The sequence below is a fragment of the Lygodium microphyllum genome, chromosome 28 (assembly GCF_053477565.2).
Source record: "Lygodium microphyllum isolate KBCC chromosome 28, Lygodium_microphyllum_v1.1.10, whole genome shotgun sequence".
In the NCBI taxonomy this organism is placed as follows: Eukaryota; Viridiplantae; Streptophyta; class Polypodiopsida; order Schizaeales; family Lygodiaceae; genus Lygodium; species Lygodium microphyllum.
The window spans coordinates 36,816,472-36,829,925 of record NC_141162.1 but is presented as its reverse complement, the minus strand read 5'-3'; the positions used below and the strand labels follow the sequence as shown (position 1 = coordinate 36,829,925).

Sequence of the window (13,454 nt, the reverse complement as noted above, 5' to 3'; positions counted from 1 at the left end):
AAAATTCATGGACAGCTTTTGGAAAAGTTTTTTTGACTCTATGGGCATCGTCTTAACTCCCAGCACCGCCTAATATTTTTAAATGGACAGTCAAATGGAGAGAGTACATAAATGGCTAGAGGTATGCTTAAGACATTATTGCCATGATACGCAAACATGTTGGGATCATTGGCTTCACCTTGCTGAATTTTGTTATAACAAAACTTACTTGTCACATGAGCATTTGGATGTCTCCTTTTGAGGCTCTTTATTGATATAAGGTCCAAGTATCTTCTGCTTGTCAATCCTCAAGCTAGAGAAGAACTTGAGTATATGGAAGCACTCATGAAAGAATGTAAGGAAACATTCGCAAGGCACAAGAGATCATGAAGTCTTATGTGGATGAAAGCCGTGTGGTGTTTCAAGTGGGAGATTGGGTATTTTTGAAGGTCTCAACATCTCGTTATGCGTCCTTTAAAGGAGGTCATTGTCGGGAATAAAGGGCCACCATGCCTTTTATACGTGCTCGGGTGTGAACACACCTTTAGCACTTGTACTTTACATATAACTATCACAAAAACCTAAAACAAGTACAATTATTTGTACCCACACATTGTGCATCTCACTCTCTCTCACTCTCTATTGCTGCTCACTCTTTCTTTCTCTTTGCTATTGCCATTGCTGAATATTGAACCTCACTATGCATTGGGCACCACAAATTGGTATCATAGCTGAAGGTTATCGCAAGCATGCCTCCTGAGTTGTGTTAGGCTGCAAGCCATGCAAGGTGCAAATGTAGGCGGTAGGTCGAGAACAAGTGCAAGTCACAGTTTGCATAGGTGGGCCATGATAGGGAGGTGACATGCAGGCAGGCGAGGTAGACCATGTCAACGGCAGGCAGGTGACAAGCAGGAGTAGGTAGTGCAGGTTCAAGCAACAACTCAGACATTCATCGACAGGTTAGCGCAAGTCGTGTGCAGCCCCTGACCTGTTGATAGGCTCTTTTTATAAAAGAAAAAGAAAAAAAGAAATCATTTTCTTTATCCTTTTGCTGAAATTTTACAGGTTGTCATGCGCGTATAAGCATAGTTTAACAAATTTCAGAGATTTGGTATGCATTTACTCTTCGAATTTGGGGATTTTGGTGTTTGTTTGAAGATTTTACTTGGTTGAGTAAAATTTATGGAATCTTGCACAGTCTTGGGTCTCAGAAATTGGGGCTTTCCATGTAATTGCAGAAATTGCAGTGGGATAGGTACAAAATCTTGAAATGTTGACACATTGGACCTTGTACAATTTGGGGCTTTTGCAAAATTTGGGTCAAATTTGGTCTTGGTATGTACTTGCAGTGCAATTTCTATGCAAATTGAGCATGTTGGATTGTGGAAAAATTTGGGGCTTTTGCAAAATTTGTGAAATTTTAGCAAATTGGCTTGTGAATCCACTCGGGAGTTATGTTTGATGTCAGTCGTTTGAGTAGACAAATTTTGGGGCTTTTGACCATGGGAGTCAAATTTGTGCTCATGGATGCATTTGGAGTAGGCATTATAGCTAAAATTTCAAGCTTTCTCATGAAATTGATGTTAGCTGGTGACATGGCTGCAATTGCTTGTGGTGTGCTGTAGCGCACATTTTATACCTATGAAAATTGAGTTGTAGGTTGAAAATTTTTGCAATTACTTGATTTTTCATTGTTGGTTGGTGCTTGCTTCGTACCTTGGTCATTTGTGGACAATTGGGCTCATATTTGTTGACTTTTGAGTCGCTTTTGAGTTGTAAATCATGACTGGCAGTAGTGATAGCAGCAATCTTTTGCACATTAAGAAGCTTAAGGGTGCACAACTTTGCTATATGGCAGAAGCAGTGCTATAATGTCTTGGTGCAAAAGAAATAGGTGAAGCCATAAAGAGAAAAGGGATAAAACCAGCAACCATGGATCCAGACGAGTGGGATGAGTTAGATGAGCTTGCACACTCTACCATAGAGCTTTCACTGTCAAACACTTTGCTCTTTACATAGAGAAATTGAAATTTGCTAATGATATGTGGCAAAGACTTGATTTATATGCTCAAAAAAGTGTAGCAAGCAAGGTTTATGGTATAAAAAATTGATGGACTTTCGTATAAAGGTACAAGTATGTCTGTACATTTGAATGAGTTTAACTCTATTTTCAGCCAGTTGATTGCTTTGGAGTTTCACATTGATGAGGAGTTCAAGGCAACATTTTTTCTATGCACTTTGCCTGAAATTTGGGACACTTTTAGGACAGCAAAGATTAACTCCAATGCTATGCTGCTATATTCAAATGTGGAGAGCTCTTTACTCATGGAGAAGCTCAATAGACAATATATTTCAGCAAACAAGTCTTCCAATGCACTATATACTAGAGGCAGATTCCAGTAGAAGGGTAACTCTGACAACAAAGCACGCAATAAGTCTCATGGAAAAAATGCAGAGTACTATCATTGTGGCAAAAAAGGGCATTTCAAACGGGATTGCTTTAAGTGGAAGAAAGAGAAGGGCAAGGGCAAAATAACAAAGATGAGAAAAAGGACAGCCAACATGCAAAGAAGAGCAGTGTGAAAATAGAGGAAGTCAATGTAGTTAGTCACCACAAGAGTGACAGTCGTAGTGATGTACTCTTTGCTTCTTCTTTTAGTGCATAATCATTGATTGTAGATTCTGATAATGACATGTACACTTGGATTCTTGATTCAGGTGCTTCATTCCATATAACACCACATTGTGAGTGATTCTCTGATTATAGTGGTGGTATATATGTTGTCCACTTGGGAGACAACTATGCATGTGACATTGCAGGAATAGGTAGTGTGTAGTTGGTATTTTAGCATGGTTCAATGTTCACTTTGCATAATGTGAGGCATGTACCCCAGCTCAAGAAGAGCTCAATAAGCATAGGGTAGCTAGATGATGAAGGCTATCACACCGATTTTGGGGATAACAAATGGAAGATATGTAAGGGCTCTAGGATTTTCGCTAAAGGCTCTAAAAGTCATACAATGTATCCGTTACATGTTTCTAGTATGCGTGATTATGTTAGTATCCATTACATGTTTCTAGTATACTTGATTATGTTATTGCCATAATTGAGCAGCCAAGTGTGTCTTTGTGGCATAGCCGGTTGGGGCATATGAGTCAAATTGGAATGAAAGTGCTTTCTCGTTTGGGTTATTTACCGTATTTGAGGTATGTTGATTTTGACCATTGTGATCATTGTATTTTTGGCAAGCATACTTGAACATCACATAAAAGGTCTATTTCATTAAAATCTTCACTCTTAGAGTTCGTACATTCAAATGTATGTTAGATGCTAGGGTTTTCTCTAGGGAAAAATAAATATTTATCACTTTTGTCGATGATGCCATACGCAAAGTGTGGATTTATCCGATCTGTCATAAAGACGAGGCTTTGGATAAGTTAAAAAAATTCTTGGCACTTGCTGAAAATATAACCAGCAAGATATGAAAGTGTCTTTGCTCTGATAATAGTGGGGAATATGTGTCAAAAGCCTTTCAGGCCTTTTGTGATAGCAAAGGGATAAAAAGGGAGCTCATTGTCCCTTATGATTCGCCCCAAATTGGTGTCACCAAGCGTGTGAATAGGACTATTTAAGAGAAGGTCCGTACCATGCTGTCTCATGTTGCATTACCCCATGGATTTCGGGTAGAGGCTATTATGACAATCGTACACTTGATAAATCGGTTATCAACCAGGTCTTCGAGGGGGAGAATCCCTCAAGAATTGTGGTCGCGCAAGCCACCTTTGTATGCATATTTGAGCATAGCAGCTAAGAAACACGTTTCTTTGAATTTGAAACTTACGAAACGTTTCTTAAAGTACGAAACGTTTCTGAGAGTAAAAAACGTGGGCATTTTTATTTTTTAATGTTTTTTTGGTGATTTGGGACCCAAAACATGGTTTTTTTGACAAAAACTATTGAACAATGTTAAACATGATAATGATGATGTGTAATGACTCGTGAGGGCTCAAGATTTTGGATGAGAGACTGATTATTTTGTGATTTTGTTTAGTTATTGAACTTTGTCAATCTAGTATCTATTCTTGTATTGAGATTTGAATATTATAAGATCTTAGTCTCATTTATAAGTTATTTATGATATATTACGATTCATTTTCGATTTTGACATTTTGTCAGTTTGTTTTGAAATGAGAATCATGATGTTGCAACTTGACTCAATTCATATTATAGATAGGCTATTTACATGTTAATTTCAATTTTCTTTGTATGATATGTATGAATCATAATATTTGAGTTCTAAACCATAGTATAGCTTGTCCAAAGACTAACTTTGACATAAGTGACAAGTCAATAATGGATCATGGATATGTAACATATAATGTATTTTTCTCAATTGACTCTATTATGACTCAAGCTCAATTAGCCATTCTTTGTTTAAGAGAGAGTTTCATAGAGGTTTAGAACCTATTTCTCCAATCAAATCTATTAAAAATCCCTATATAAAAAAAACCCACTTTTCTTATTTTACTCCCTCTTGAAAGAAACTTAAGAAATACGTTTCTGATGTTTCTAGCTGCTATATATTTGAGAGTCTTTGGCTGTGAGGTATTTGTACACATACGCAAGGAACAACATAGCAAATTGGAGCCGAAGTCCTGTAAATTCATTTTCCTAGGATATGCTGATGAGGGAGAAATGGAGTATAAATTATGGGATCCCGAGAAAAGGAAAATTGTATGTAGCAATGATATTATCTTTTGGGAAGATGACATGTATAAACAACCCGAAAAGATTGAGGAAGTGAGAAGGGTTGTGTTCCGAGAAGAAATACCAGTAGAACATCAAAGAGTGCCCACTGTACATCAGCAAATACTTCTTGTAAATGACCCTATAAATGTAGGGAATGATGGTGAAATTGATTAGTAAGAAGTTGCCTATGATATATCATAGTTTCAACAAGAAAATGTGCCACTGGAACAGTTAGAACAGGCAGGATAGCATGCTGAACCGTTTGAACAAGAAGTTGCTAATGTAGATTGGCAGGTTGAACAGCTAGCAAACATTGATCATTGGGTTTGAATGTCGATCTGAAATACCAAACAGCTAGATAGGTTTGTTCTTGGTGCAAATTATGTTGTAGATTATGTCATGTTGATAGATTGTGGTAAACTCATGCTTCAAGGAAGCAATGGACAGAGAGGACAACAAGAAATGGCATAAAGCTATGCTGTCAGAGATGGAATCTCTAAAGAAGAATGATACTTGGGATTTGGGGCAAATCCCAAGGGGTAGAAAGCCCTACCATGTAAATGGGTTTACAAGATAAAGGTCACTTATGGTTCCTCGCCAAAGTACAAAGCACGACTTGTTGCAAAAGGATACAAGCAAGAACATGGGGTCGACTTTGATGAAATATTTTCTGCTGTAGTCAAAATGACTACTTTGTGAACCATATTGTGCTTGGTTACATGCGAAGATATGGAACTCATATTGATAGATATAAAGACTACTTTCTTACATGCTGATCTGCATGAGGATATATATATGCAATAGCCAGAAGGTTTTGCGGCTATGTGGCCAGAAAATATGGTATGTAAACTCAACAAAAGCTTGTATGGGCTGAAACTGGCATTGCGTGAATGGTATCATAAGTTTGATACATTCATATGGTCTCAAGGGTTTAAAAGAAGTCAAGTGAATCATTGCTTATATACCCAAAAGGTAGTAGATGGCAGCCTTATTATATTGATTTTGTATGTGGATGACATATTTTTTGGTAGTAGGGATGTTTATGCGTTCGACACATTGAAACAGAACCTACATAGCAATTTTAATATGAAGAATCTTGGTGAAGCAAATCACATCATTGTCATGCGTATACTCAGGAATAGATCGAAAGATCTTCTTTATCTATCACAACAAGAGTATGTATCCAAGATTTTGCAATGTTTTAATATGGAGAGGGGGGGGGGGAGAGGGGAAAGCAATTGATGTAACATTGCATCCATATGTGAAACTCAATGCAGCAGCCCTATATCTAATGATGAAAAGGCTGAAATGGCCAAGTTTCCATATACTAGCTGTGAGTAGCTTGATGTATGCTATGGTTGGTACACATCCTGACATAGCATTTGAGGTGGGGTGGTTAGCAGGTACATGGCATATCTTGGTAGAAATCATTGGGATGTTTTGGAAAGTAGAAGGCATTTGCTGTTGGCTGTATGGATGTAGACTATGCTAGTCATGTTGACTGCAGAAAGTCTACTTTAGGGTATGTATTCACCTTCAGAGGGGGAGCGGTTTCTTAGATCTCTAGGCTATAGAAGTGTGTTGCATTGTCTACTACAGAGGCAGAGTATGTGGCTTCCCTTGAGGCATGCAAAGAGGCTTCATGGCTTTCACGTTGGGAGAGCTTGGCATTATTGAGACTCCTATCCTCCATTGTGCCAGTTAGAGTGCTATCATGCTAGCACAAAATCATGTCTTTTATGCAAAGATGAAACACATATAGGTGAAATATCACTTCATCAAGGATGTACTTGATAGCAAAAACACTGAGCTTGTCAAGGTATATATAGATGATAATCTTGTAGATCTTCTCACGAAGGGTCTTCTAGCAGAGCGGTTTGCTCATCGTCGATAAATGATGGGAGTTGGATAGTATATGTATTTCGGTTTTGTACTTAGACTTAGCTGATTCTTTTCTCAATCTTTTAGGTAGGAGGTTGTTGGGAATAAAGAGCCACCGTGCCTTTTATATGTGCTGGGGTGTGAACACACCCTTAGCACTTGTACTTTACATATAACTATCATAAAAACCTAAAACAGGTACAACTCTTTGTACCCACACATTGTGCATCTCACTCTCTCTCACTCTCTACTGCTGCTCACTCTTTCTCTCTTTCTCTTTGCCATTGCCATTGCCATTGCTGAATATCGAACCTCATTGTGCATTGGCCACCACAGTCACAACAAATAGGTATAGATTCTATGGTCCTTATCAAGTGATACAAAGAGTCGAGGATCTTGCCTATAGACTCCAATTTCCCTTTACCATGTGCATGTGAGAAATCATGTTTGTTATGCCTTGTCATCTCCTATGTGTGAGCCTTAGTTTGAGTTAGATGAGGACTTCGGAGCTCTAACCTTTCTGTCACTTGTTTTGATGGAGGAGGTAGCTTATTCTAGAACACTCAATATTGTGTGGATTTCTTGGGTAGTTACTACTTTCCACAGCTTGCCTACACTTGTCGGACATTGTCCACTTGTTCAGAGATTTTTTCTGAGCATTTTTGGCATTTTTACCAAATGCTGGTCGGCCATATTTTTGGCCCCAGATTTAGGTTGGCCAGATTTGGGGATATTTGGCTATTTATTCTTGCTTTCATTCTTGATGGCTTTGGGGGACTCTATGAGGACAATGTCCATGGCCAGACATCCCTTTAGGCACTTAAAATGGCTTGAGTTTAGATTTTCCTTTATTTTGATGAATATACTCTCCACTTTGACGGGGGCTTCAGCTTGGTATTGGACATAGATAGCAAGTGTATGCTATGCCTTAGCAGATGCTCTTACATTGGCTTCATTTAGCAACATGGAGATGCGAGTCCTATTTTGTGCGGGTCTTTAGTCGACTTCTTTACTAGCCTGGAAGTATGCGGACTTAAGAGGGGGATCTAGGAGTCAGGACTAGGTAATGTGAGTGAGATTTATGGATGCCTACTCTATTTTGTTATGGGCTTTGAGATGTTATTCAATGATGAGCAGCCTTGTGTGATTACTACTCGTCCTTGAGCTATTTCTCTTTTGCTTCATCAGATGTTGTCGTTTGACACGCTTGGTTTCACGTGTTTAGTACCTATACCTGAGCCATTGATTAGTGGAGGTTTAGTTGTTTGCACTTGCTGAAAGTACTTTGAGCACCTTATTTTGAGGAGCTGATTTAGGTACAAAGTAGATACAAAGATGCTAATTGAAAGACCTTATTGAAGATCGGTATTTAGGTGGCATTATGGATCAATGTTGAGCGCATGGTATGTGATGGTTTGATACTAGCCATGACCATGTTATGAGGGGTACCTGCTGATTTATAGTTTGGAGTGTGTGAGTTGGTGCTTATCTGTTGTTTTTCTGATGGTGGATTCCTGTTCTGGTTGCATTCATGGTTTTTATGCACTATTGGTTTTTTCATTGTTGGCCTATATATTAGAGTACACAATGATTCTTGTGCACCTGCAATTAGCAATAGGGAAACTTTGCAACCTTACTACCTAAACTTGCGATGCATGTTTCATCTGCTTCACGTGAACAAGAACCGAATCAATACAGTGAAGGTAAAGGAATGACCTGGCTTGGGTATCTTTCCTGTCCCATAGTTCTTCCTGATGTTTGGAAGCACATCATTGGGGAGATGAATGGTCGTGGGCTTAGGCTTGTGAAGAACTGCCAACAGTCGTAGGTGTCAAGGTTAGCCTCAGCTTTCAACTTCCACAAGGAAGTGTTGGAACCACCCGGTCTAGCGCTTGAAGACAATACAAGTGTACCTTTATACATGTACTCGACAAAATGTATTTTCTAAGTTTTTCAACTTTCATGACTGAAATGTTTGCTTGCTTTTACAATGGTCTAAGGAGAATGTTTGGGAGGGACTCTGTTAATTGCATTTTGCAGGTCTGATGATTATTTTGAATTTCTAAGGAGAGACGTCATTGATTGATAAATGCAGGTGTGAGCCTTTTTCAACATATCCTCGCACCTATGACCTTCTTCATGCTTTTCGAGTACTATCAGCAAAAAAAAGAGGCTGCCAAATGGTGGATGTTCTGTTGGAAATGGATCGCATGCTGCGTCCTTTGGTAAGTGTTATATCATGCTCTCATCAAGCTGCACAAGTCTTCCAATGCTTGTATCTAGGAGTTTTGACATGTTTTAGTATCTGATATCTTTAGAGTCTGATGCCTTCACAAAATAAAACCTTCACCTAAACCCTGATCAAAACAGCTTAAGAAAATGATTCACTATAAGTATGACCTAGTATGATATGAGGGTAAAGAGTAGGGGTCCAATCTGGCAATGCTGGGTTGCTCATAGAGAGAAATTCTAGCATTTTGACCTATTTTAATCCCCTAGTTGACTGGTCCAAACTTCTTGAAAACTGCAGTTTGAGTGTTCAGGAAGTTACAGGAATTGAAGTAAACCTGTATATTAATAGTTAACTCTTCAATGAGTGGGCTAGTAGAGGATTTCGATGCTCTTAGAAAGGAGTTATAATTGGCACGTTTTCTCTTTTAAGAAATCTTGAACTATTAGCCTCTCTTTTGTATCTTTGGAAAATACAGGATTTATAGTGATTATCTCTTCGTTGAGGCTTCTTCTATTGAAAGAATAGCTTTGAGAAATAATGAGTTTCAGACCACATCATCCTCAGGTTGTTGTGCATCCTTAGTATGGGCTGTATAAGAAGCCTTTGTGTAAGTTGTGCTTCCTTACTCTTTTCATGATTGGGCTTTCCATTTGGATTCTAGTAGTCTTTACTCCTGCTACTAATGGTACTTTCACCTTTCATAATTATTGGTGGCTTGGTGAATTAGGAGGAATTTTGGCTATAGAGTCACTGCCTGTCGAGACATTGTACTATATCCCAAAGACTTATCACATATGATGGTGTCCAAAACACATCAAACATAATTGGAAACAATTATGATAAATGAGCATGATTTCCTTATTAATTTTGGGAGAGGGTGCATGTACATAGTAGGGACAAGTCAGAAAAAATGAGCTTTCTTCAAATGAAGTGATATTAAGTAGTGAAGTAGTACTGGGCAACATTAGCCTCTGCAAAATCCATCCTACATTTGGCATAGGAATTGGTATTAAAGGCAATCACATTGAGCATTCTGATATGCAATTAATTCCTGCGGACTTTGCTTTCTTTTGGACCTAAGGATGGGTGCAATATTCTAAAGAATGGCTGATTCTAATGCATGGATCCTTGAGTAACTCTTATGATGCTTGCCCTCCATTGCTCAGAAACTTTTGCTTGTTAGCTTTGCATGAGTTACCAGCTTGATGTGATGGTCCTCTAGATGGCGGAGGTCATATTCAATGAATAGACCTTCGATAGTGGTTGATTTCTATTCACGAATATAATTGCTTTGGAGTTTTTTCTTCTCTTTTTTCCCCACGCGGGGGGGGAGGGGGGTGTGTTATTTTGCTGATGGCGTAATAGCTACTGAAGTACCCATGCTACTTCTTGAAAGATTGTGACTTTGCGGCCCAATTATGGCACAATGGTATTGGTTGCACTCTTCAAGCGCCATTTAGAAAACAATATTGCTTCATTGCCCACAGGTGAAAAATCCCGTGTCAGACGTCAATTTTGGTCAAAGATAAACTTGAATTCTTGTTAGGCTAACCCATGCATAGCTGCTTGACACATTTAGCTTCGGCTTCATAGCAGTCACTCTCACAATAGTCTTTCCATTGTTGCAGCTCCTGACACCATTGAGCTTTCTGTTCTTGCCTTAAAAAATGCCTGTACTTCTCTCATACAGTTTTGTGAGCTTGTTAATTGATAATGTTAGAAACATGAATTTGCTGTAAAACACAGATGAATCTCAAGCTATATCACAATCTTAGTGCAGCTGAATCAGCATGTCGGCTCTTTTTCATTGTTTTTTCCAACAATTTATGAATTGTAATTCGTGAAGCACTATGACCTCACAAGATGCTAGTAGAGCAATTGAAGGATGTTTATGAAGTCTATGAATACTAAAAAAGAAGCAAGATTTTCTGTCACAGATATCTGTCTTTAATGTCCTCAGCTGTGCAGGCAACTATAAGATGAAAAGTATTCTTGTTACAATGACCTGCAGGGGTCGGGGGAGGTTTGTGGGTTTGGCTGATGCTTATCTGTTAATTCTGTGGGCAGGGTTTTGTTATCATTCGGGATTCTTCTTCGGCTGTGCAAGCAGCTGCCTCACTGGCTCCTAAGTTTCTGTGGAATGTAGGCGTGCATAACATATATGTGAATGGGGAACTGCACCCCAAAGAGCAACTGCTGGTTTGCCGCAAGCAATTCTGGATTATCACATGAAGTTTTTTTCTTAATTGAGGGTTTTTGGCCATAGCTAAAGAGAAGAGGATGCCAGGAAGCAGTTTTGAAAATGAGAAAGGCTCTACGCTATTCTTTCCATGTGTCTCCCTCACACACACACACACACACACACACACACTGTGTATAATGCCGCCTGGCCAAGATGCAACTCTCATTGCCTGTTGCCAAGACTCCAAGTGCAAGCTTGTAGGCAAAAAGCCTCTCATTTATAGCTGCCAAATGACATGGGAAGCCTCTACTGATTTTTTAAAATCAATTGTAGTCTTCCAATTTCTCCAGACTCTTCCACAGGTGTGGCTTCTTTTACCATTTGTAGGTGTACAGTTCTTTTTCCTAGAATCTTATAGTTGGGGATCTCATATCAGTTGCCATGTTGGTTTACAAGAGAGGGATTCTTGTAATGTACATGACTGTGGAGAGCCTAATCAAACTCTCATCTTCGTCCACCCTGTCCCTGCATCTATGTCATTTAGATTTGATGCAGGTCCCTCAAACATCAAGAAGAGGATAGCAGACCAATACAGTACCCTTTGGTTGAGGCGTCCTTTTTCAGTCACCCTAGCTTCCCTCCCACACACACACACACACACACACACGTCGCAGCCAATCATTGTAGCCAGATGGACTAGTACAGCTGCAGTCACCATACTTGGTGCTCCAGTCTCTAGCTTCAACCATCAATGTAACAAAGCTTCAACTGTCAATCATCCCTTGGCACAGACAATCATGCTCAGGGTCGTCCAGTTGCTAGCTTCAACTATCAGTTGTCTCCTGCAACAGTTTGGATGAATCCCTTATCTCCAGCTTCAACCTTCTTTTGTAGCTTCATTCCTAATCTATCAACGAGTCCTCATATTCACAGTTCTTTTTTATAGCTTGCCTAGAGTTAATGAGGCTACATTGCAAAAGGAGATTGGATTCCATGCATGTCTAAGAGGCCTCCTTGATATGTGGAATGAAGAAACACAAGAGGAACTAGATAATGAAGACTCCCAAGTATGTTCAAAGTTGTACATGCTAGAGACCAAATAAGACCATTGTTGGAAAAGTAAGGGGTTGTTTGGGTGCTACCTTGGAGTATTACCGAGAGATGAATAATCAAGCAACTTTGGTGTTTGGAGACATGAATAATAAGGTTAAAGCTTTAAAGCAATTAAAATGTTTTTAAGGAAACCTAAATGTGGATCATAGCTAAACCTATAGACAAAGCATGACCAAATGAAATTGGTAAGATGAAGGTAGCTAGGAAAGAGGGTAAGTGGGCATTTTATCAAGGCAATGAAGCCATCATAGAAGAATTTAGAAAGCATAAGCACTAAGTTGCTTTAGGTCAATTTTGTGTTCAATAACTTTTGTAGCTTTATTAGTTGGGTTTTCTTCATTTGTGTAATTGGCACTTAAAAAGTGGATCATATTTAAAATCTTGATGTGTTTTGTTTTGTCCTACGTGCATTTGAGGCGTCTTAAAGGATGTTAATACAACACACACTCTCTCATGCAGTTAAAGATTGTCAATTGTTCCATTGAAACACATAATTTAAATTGATGGATGAGTAACAACAAAATTTTTTGTAGTCCTATTTGTTGTAGCATTGGCCTACAATAGTTGTAGGCTATTGAAACTTGATTGTAGAGCTACATTGTGGTCATTAGTTTGATGTGCTAAAGTATTGCATGTTTAATGTTAGCAATATATTATTAGACACTTATAGCCTTGTAGGGTGTTGACTAAAGGTTTAAGAAAAGTGGCTCATGCTTTGTAACAATCATACTCATCCTAAAATGCGTGTGCACGCATATGCACATGCACGTGTGCGCACACACTTGCTCACAAAAAATACATGTATGCCGTACACACGTGTAACACTTGTTTAATCTTGTATGTTTTATAAAAATGTCTTAAGTCACAAGGAACTTTGAAAAGCATATTCTTAATAATAAGCACTAGGTATTAAAATAAGAATTTTGGGCATATTCTTAAAAATAAGATCCAAGTGTGTTATGAAATATCCGATGTCTACACTTTCTAAATAACTTGATTTACATTTGATGCCTCTTTTATGAATGAGGAGTAAGACTTCTGTTTTTACCCCAAGAAAAGGAGACAACCAAGTGTAGTGCTTAGGGTGAAGATAGGCCTTGCAACTAGTATTAATGAATTGGGGTGGCCTTGGAAGTTTCTCCAAAATTGCATGTAAAAAATAAAGTGACTTTGGGTAAATAAAAATAGCTTGTGCCATGTTGCATGGATGAGCTTTGAAGAGTATCACATAGACGTGTTAATATTGGTCATGTGCATTGTTTTTGGTCTTATGGGAAGTTGCTTTGCATAAGCTTTGTGAACATGCTTGTTAGGTT

General features: G+C 38.7%; 1 protein-coding gene across 3 annotated transcripts in view; it reads left to right on the top strand.

Moving 5' to 3' along the window:
• Positions 1-11,089, top strand: part of LOC148011356 (putative methyltransferase PMT6) — a 50,751-nt gene extending 39,662 nt beyond the window's left edge. For all 3 annotated transcript variants that reach the window (XM_087670227.1, XM_087670226.1, XM_087670228.1), the window contains exons 6-7: positions 8,706-8,835; positions 10,911-11,089. In XM_087670227.1, the coding sequence (XP_087526353.1) occupies positions 8,706-8,835; positions 10,911-11,075 (295 nt within the window). In that variant the 3' untranslated portion in view covers positions 11,076-11,089. The remainder of the gene's footprint in view (positions 1-8,705; positions 8,836-10,910) is intronic.
• Positions 11,090-13,454: the final 2,365 nt, after the last annotated feature.